At 39.1% G+C, this 7,408-nt stretch overlaps 1 protein-coding gene across 1 annotated transcript in view; it reads right to left on the minus strand.

The window, feature by feature from the left end:
* The window catches only part of ZRANB3 (zinc finger RANBP2-type containing 3), a 185,761-nt gene that overhangs the window by 13,390 nt on the left and 164,963 nt on the right, over positions 1-7,408 (minus strand). The window contains exons 15-17 of the mRNA XM_042783280.1: positions 6,282-6,386; positions 5,183-5,585; positions 2,094-2,225 (exon numbers count right to left, since the gene is read on the minus strand). Of these exons, the coding sequence (XP_042639214.1) occupies positions 2,094-2,225; positions 5,183-5,585; positions 6,282-6,386 (640 nt within the window). The remainder of the gene's footprint in view (positions 1-2,093; positions 2,226-5,182; positions 5,586-6,281; positions 6,387-7,408) is intronic.

Genomic DNA, 7,408 nt, shown 5'->3' on the forward strand with positions numbered 1-7,408 from the left:
AACTGTGGTCAATGACATGAGACAAAGTATATGTGAACTGCTGTATGGAAAGTGAATTTGCTCTGTAAATCTTCACCCAAATCACAATAAATAATAAAAAATAAAATAAAATAAAAATAATGATTGTCTACTGGGAAAAAAAAGAAAATAATTGAGCTCACGAGGAACCTGCAAATAGAGCAAGAGGCCATCATTAGAACAGAACAAGGGGATGCGACATCCCCTTGAAAATTATGAAAAGCGTGCGTTAGGTTGTATTCTTTCCCATAGTTAATCTGCATGCTGAGGAAATAATTCAGGATGCTGGACTATATGAACATCAGGACTGGAGAAGACTCATATAAATAAATAAATGTGAAGACTCATTAACAACCTGTGTTATACAGATGACACATCCTTGCTTGATAAAAGTGAAAAGGACTTGAAGCAGTTACTGATGAAGATCAGACTACAGTCTTCAGTATGGATTACATCTCAACATAAACAAACAAAAATCTTCACAACTGGATCCGTAAGCAACATCATGATAAATGAGAAATACTGAAGTTATCAAATATTTCATTTTACTTGAATCCACAAGCAACACTCATGGAAGCAGCAGTCAAGAAATCAATGTATTGCACTGGGCAAATCTCCTGCAAAAGACCCCATTAAAGTGTTAAAGAGCAAAGATGTCACTTTGAGGGGTAAAGTGTACCTGACCCAAGCCATGGTATTTTCAATCATCTCATATGCATGCAAAAGATGGACAACAGATAAAGAAGACCAAAGAAGAACTGGTGCCTTGAACTATGGTGTTGGCAAAGCATATTGAATATACCGTGGACTTCCAGAAGAATGAACAAACCTGTCTTGGAAGAAGTACAGCCAGAATGCTCCTTCGCAGCAAGGATGACAAGTCTTTGTCTCACATAGTTTGGATATGCTATCAGGAGGGACCAGTCCCTGCAGAAGGACATCATTTCCGTAGAGGGTCAGTGAAAAAGAGGAAGACCCTCAATGAAATGGACAGAAACAGTGGCTGCAACAATGGGCTCAAACAGCAACAACGGAGGATGGCACTGGCCCAGGCAGTTTCTGTCCTGTTGTACACAGGATCGCTATGAGTGGGAACTAATTTGACAGTGAGAACAAGAAGAAGATCTCAACAGGTAGGTTCTATTGCCTTTCGCTGGATTGCCTATTAAAAATCTATCCTGGTAGATAAATGATGTTGCTGTTGTTAGGTGCTACTGAGTTGATTTTTGACTCATAGTGACTCAGGTTGTTAATGAGTCTTCCTCCAATCTTGATGTTGTGCTCTTCTTCATATAGCCCAGCCTCTTGAATAATGCTATTCAAGAGCCATAAATGCTAGCTAGGTAAATGATACTACACCATTTCTTTCCCTTATTTTAAGCAATAGCTTACACTATTAAACAACAGAGATGCCAGAGTTAATGGAGTTTACAGTTTGACTGAAAACCAAAGTAAACCTGCTATTATGGAGTCAATTCTGACTCGTGGCAACCCCATGTGTTATAGAGTAGAACTGCCCCATAAGGTTTTCTTTACTGTAGTCTTTACGTAAGCAGATTGGTGGGCCTTTCTCATGGCATTATGTGTGGGTTCAAACCATGAGTAGTTGAGTGCAAACTGTGTGCCACCCAGGGACCTCTACACTTTGACCAGCAGTGCAGTTTTTGTATGTTGGGCTGACTGCGTCCAAGGATTATTTCTCAGTGTTCTTGGATATTGTAGGACATCCTTAGCCATAAATATAGATATGTGTCACTGCCCCAATTCACTGAACTTCCAGTTTCAGGGTCTGAGTCCCTTCAAGGCTGTGAGATATGTATTTTCTTCTAGGTGCTGATGGAAAAATCTTGTTCCTAAAGTAAACAAAAAGGGTCTCTTGTACCTGTGACTGAGAATTCACTAAGGCCTCAAGATAAAATTCAAATGTTAGGTGATGGAAGGAGTAAAATGTAGTTCTGATTAAGCCAGACCAGGGACACAGATTCATCCACATAGTCTTCCACACCTGTGCGCAAAATTTTCACTTTGAAATTTCAGATGAAAGTCAAACCTATCTTGTGTATCATGTCACTGACCTCTTTATGGCAGACAGTGCAGAGCGTCTGAAGGTTGTCCAGGGAGCACTGTCCTCCTCCATCATAGACTGGCTTGATGTGATCCACTTGCCAGAAATGACCCTCTACTGGGTTTCTTATCATTTCATTTAGCTGCAGTAAGAAGACAACATCAGCAATTTTCAACAAACACTGTGGGAACTGTTGATTTTGCATTGTGCAGTCATGGTTATACAGCAAAATCACAGGGAAAAATGCATTAAGATGGCTTTTTATAACTTATTAGGAACAGGAAAAAAAACACTGGGTTAGCAATTTGAAGGCAATAAAATAGGTTTCCGAAAAAGCTTTTTTCCCCCTTACCTAACTTATTTTGAAAACATTTCCATGCAAGTATAAAATATCAAGACTCCTGACAGACTGGAAAAAGCAGTTGCACCTTTGGGTTAGTTTACATATTCAGTAAACTAAACTGAAAAAAGAGTAAGAACAGATTGGAAATTAAGAATTTCTGATTTTACTGACCCAAGCAATCTTTAAGTGTTGACCTTAATGCTTTTGTGAAATTATTAATGACAGTTAAGTATTAATAGCTATCACTCAGAGCTTTTATGCTATTTACGAGGGAACTTCCCAAGTTATATGGACTGGGATGAAATTTCCAGAACATACCTCTCTAACTTGCATATCTGGAATAAACAAATATTTTTGTTTTGTTTTAAAATTAAGCAGCCACTATGTAGACCAGTATATACAAGAACCAAAAACCAAACTCACTGCCACTGAGTCGACTCTGACTCATAGTGACCACCACTGGGTTTCCAAAGTGGTATATCTTTACGGAAGTAGACTGCCCATCTTCCTTCCATGGAGCAGCTGGTGGGTTTGAACTGCCAACCTTCCAGTTAGCAGTCAAATGCCTTAGGCACTACACCACAGAGCTCCCTCCTAATACATATACATATGTGTGTGTGTATATATACACACACACACACATATAAAACCAATGATGACCTATACTAAAATGAGATGTATTTTTAACATTTAACAGAGGTTATTAAAACAACTCATACCATAGCTTTATGACTGTTTAAATATCACAAAGATGAGCATGAAGGTTATTCTTTTTTTTCCCTTGGTCTTGGGCAAGAAAGGAATTATAATTAGGCAACACCATGGCTACCAGCCACAGGTACCTCTGAGGTAGTTCTAAAGTACTTTTAAGAACACTTGTCAGACTAGAAGCATGGCACGGTCACCTGATCAATTGTACTCAGTCCATGAGGAGCCCAGAAGCTCTGAGAGGCAGCAAGCTGAAGCAGTCAACTTTGTTTAGTTGAACTCTGTTACAGCTTTCTTTACTTACACTCTGTACTGAACTTTCCAAACTCTGTTAGATTTATAATGATTTTTACTTTTGAGGTTGGCAATGTTAGAAAGAACTACAAATGGCAGTCCTATGCATCAAACAAAGGGCATATTAGCAAAAAAAAAAAAATCCATTTTGTTTTGCCTTCTGTAACCAGTTTTGCTCTGAGCAGGCGCCACTCTGAAAGACATCCAGAAAGTGCTTCTTTATTCTTCCCACATCACATTGGGCCACTCTTCATTGTCCTAAATTCACCTCTTGAAAGCAGCACTCCACCTCTGACTAATCCTCCCCAGTCTGAGCCCCATGGTGCTCCTGTGCTCTAAGCACTTGTAATGGATGTACACAATGTTACTTCTGAAGTCCTGGAGAGGCTATTTTGAAAATGTCCTTGGGTCATATCATTGTGTGTCTTTTGGAATCCAATGCACTGAGGCACCAGATGGTGAGCGGAGTTTGGCCAATACTGCCATGAAGGGTGCCAAACACCCCTCCCAATTGAACCAAAGAGTCTTTCAGGAACTCTGATGTCACTAGAGAGAGACTGTGTTTCCCTGGCTTTCAAAGACATGCTGATTCGTCTTTGTGGATATGCTCATTAATTTATTCTATCATAATTCAGCAATACTAGGTGAATAAAATGTATGATTTCTCTAAACGGCAGGAATTTATCCAACATTTTAGTGGGCAGAGGGTGACTCAGGAGTGATCCTTTTTGAATAAGCAACTACAAAAATTACATTTTGCCCTAGTTTGAAATTTAAAACTGATTAGATAATGAAATTAGAAACCTAATCAAGTTTTGGAAATCAAAATGAATACTGATGATAGTGCTAAGGAGAATATTTTGACAAAATGTTCTACCAAAATTACACTTTACAATAGAATGAACACATCTAAATTGCCTTCTTGCTATAATGGACTACATTTTGGGGGTTATCATTTGCCTCTTGTCATTCGATATTAGCATCAGGAAAGGTGGAACAACCAGGTATCAGGTACCTCTTGATGTGACGCACCATCTCTTAAAACCTCTTCCCAAAATAACTGAATCAGAATCTAATTAAGCCTCTGTGTCTTACAACTGTTATACAAGAAATACAGAGGGATAGAGGAATAAGTCAAAAAAACACTGTTAGGGTACAGGGAGATAATTCCAGAACATGGGAAATACAACAGGCAAGTTATTTTTTCAACAATTAATGATCTAAAAAAGGGAAGGGTTGCTGTTATAGATTACAGCAAAAGAGGCATATTGATCAAATGCAATGTGTGCACCATATTTCAATCCTGATTTGAATAAAACAACTATAAAAAGATTTGTTTTGAGACAATTTGGGAAAATAAAACATGGATTTATTTTTATTAAGGAATTATAATTGTGTTGGGTGTGATAATGTGTACTGGGGTACTGGGTTTATATAAAAAAAGAAAGTCTTTACTGGTTAGAAATACATAATGAAGTCCTTATGTATGTGAAATGAATTATTGTCTGGGATTGCTTTAAAATATACCAGGAGAACAACAACAACAAAAAAGAAACAAGGGGAAGGATAGATGAAATAAGAATGGCAAAATATTGATAACTTTTGAAGCTGGGTGATAGGTATACGGGTTTCCTATTCTCTCTACTTTGTATATATATATTTGAAAATTCCCATGTTAAAAAAGAAAACTAGTGAATCAATACGAATCCCTCAGAATGTTATCCTATCGACCATATGATTCTATTATAAGTTACCTGTTCTAATGGAAGCTTTGAGGTCCAGGTAATATCCAGAAGATCCTTCCTCTGACTTTTAGGGGCATCTTTCAGATGTAAAAAGAGTTCTTGTGCATTAAAATTACATAACTGACACACACCACGTTCAGTTTCAAATACTTTGGCTCGCAAGTAACTGTTATTAGATCGAATCCAAAACTCCTCCTGACATTTCAGAGAGCAAAAGCGTGAATCCCAGGTGTTCACTTTATACTCTTGCTTAGTTTGGCAAGTGGGTTGCTGACAACGAAGGCAAAGTGGATTCCCTTCACTATCCACAGCTTGCAAATAGCCTTTGGAGGTAGAAGGTTTCACAGTGAGATCAGCTTGGGCTGCACAGGGATTAAGAAATGGGACACAGGCTCCATCTCCAAGAAACTTTCTGTAATAGAACAAAACACTTAATTGTAAGTAATTTAAAGATCACTTTAGGCTAAATTGTCATTGCTTCATATAAAAGTCTTTAAAGTGTCTATACTGATAAAAAGTAAATAAAGAGCCCCCACAGACTTTGTCATTCAATGTGGTAATGAAATAGCTTTAGTCAGCACTCTCTATTTCACACCAAGTAAAGAAAAGAATAGTATGTTTAAAATAATAATAATAATTTGAATACGGATATGTTGCCTCTCGTGGGAATTTAGATGACTTCAAGTAAACGATCAGACTTTGATATTTCTGGAGAAGTTGGAAAATGAGAAATCAGAGGATGGCCATCATAGCTAATGTAAAACTCCAGCTAAAACCTTAGTGGCTACCTTGGTTTCAAAGTGTATTGAGGAGAGAGGCCATGACTAAGGTTTCCACAACTGCTCTATATGAGCCTCTGCTGACCTACTGGAAACAGAATCTTCACATCTGCAAAGTGAAAGAGTGAAGAAGCTGACAACAGTCATAGGAACTGAAACAGAAGACTTGCTAAATATTGTGCCTCAGAGTTGACCAAATTAAACTTAGAAATGGAGGTACTCTATTGTGAAAGCTCTTTGTAACCTCTAGAGTGGCTACACAAAGGCCATTAATGCAAAGTTAAAGGAGTAGTCTTAGTACTACTATATCCTACTAGTAAAATCCTTACTTTGTGGAAGGGCCCCTAGATTCCTTTGTGATCAGTCGGACATAGCCCCCATCATTCTTCACCTTGTCCATTGAGGCTGCAGCAACATCTTCTTTGGTTATGTATCTGTAAAACAATTACATGTTAAACACACTTTCTCTCTCTTACTTAACAATTTCTCTCTTTCACGATCATAAAAGCCATAAGAGAAAGAGCAAGACACATTTCTACTCATTGTGTTAAAATTAAAGTGAAGAAATGGCATTTTCTCCTTTATATTGGTCTACATTATGTGGAAAACATATATACATGCTGCTCAAGGGCCATGGAGGCGGTATCTTTTGACCTCCTTTAACTGCACAAGAGGAAGACAGAAGCACCATCAGCAGGCAAGGTCTGTTCCTGTGAGGCCAGACATGCCGCCACCCTCCAGCTCTCTTACCAACCTTGACACCAACCATCCCTCCTATGGCACCTCTTTGCTGGGCTTGATAATGCACTGCAGTGGCCATACAGAGCTCACAGATTATGGGGTTTATTAGGAAAGCAACAGGCTACAATTCAAGTTCAGGAATCTGCTCAGGATACAGTTCCTCAATCAGGACAGTCTCCCCTCTGCTGTGCCCTTAGACATGCCTCTCTGGCCCTTGGCCTCTAGACCTGGCCTCTGCCTCTGTGGGCCAGGTAAGCCTGCCACTCTGCCCAGTGCCTCTTGGTTCCACTGCTGCTGTCTCTCGGCCGGGTATCTCTCTCAGCTGGGCACCTCTCTTAGCCAGCAGTGACATTCCCCCTCTGTCTGTAGGAGGGTTCATTTTAAGCTGGGTAGAGTGGCAAAACTAACCAATCCCAACATCAGAGTTCTCATGAGACAGCGAACTTTTCCAGAAGATTACTTTGTGCTGCTCCAACAGAAATATCCCAGGTGGATGGCTTTAACAACCAGGAGTTTAAAAGTAGCTACTCAGTTGCTCATGGCAAATTCCAGCACAAAGTTAATTGCCAGTCTCATTACAGGAAATAACTACTGCCAGTTGACCAGCCAAACTGACACACATTTGCATGGTCCCACGCAGTAATACGGTGGGAGTTACAAAGAGTATGGCTTTTCTAGCCATGCAACTCACTACACCATATATATATATATGTAT

This window comes from Orycteropus afer, unplaced genomic scaffold (genome assembly GCF_000298275.1).
Source record: "Orycteropus afer afer isolate SDZICR_OR568_19922 unplaced genomic scaffold, OryAfe1.0 scaffold00826, whole genome shotgun sequence".
NCBI classification, from domain to species: domain Eukaryota; kingdom Metazoa; phylum Chordata; class Mammalia; order Tubulidentata; family Orycteropodidae; genus Orycteropus; species Orycteropus afer.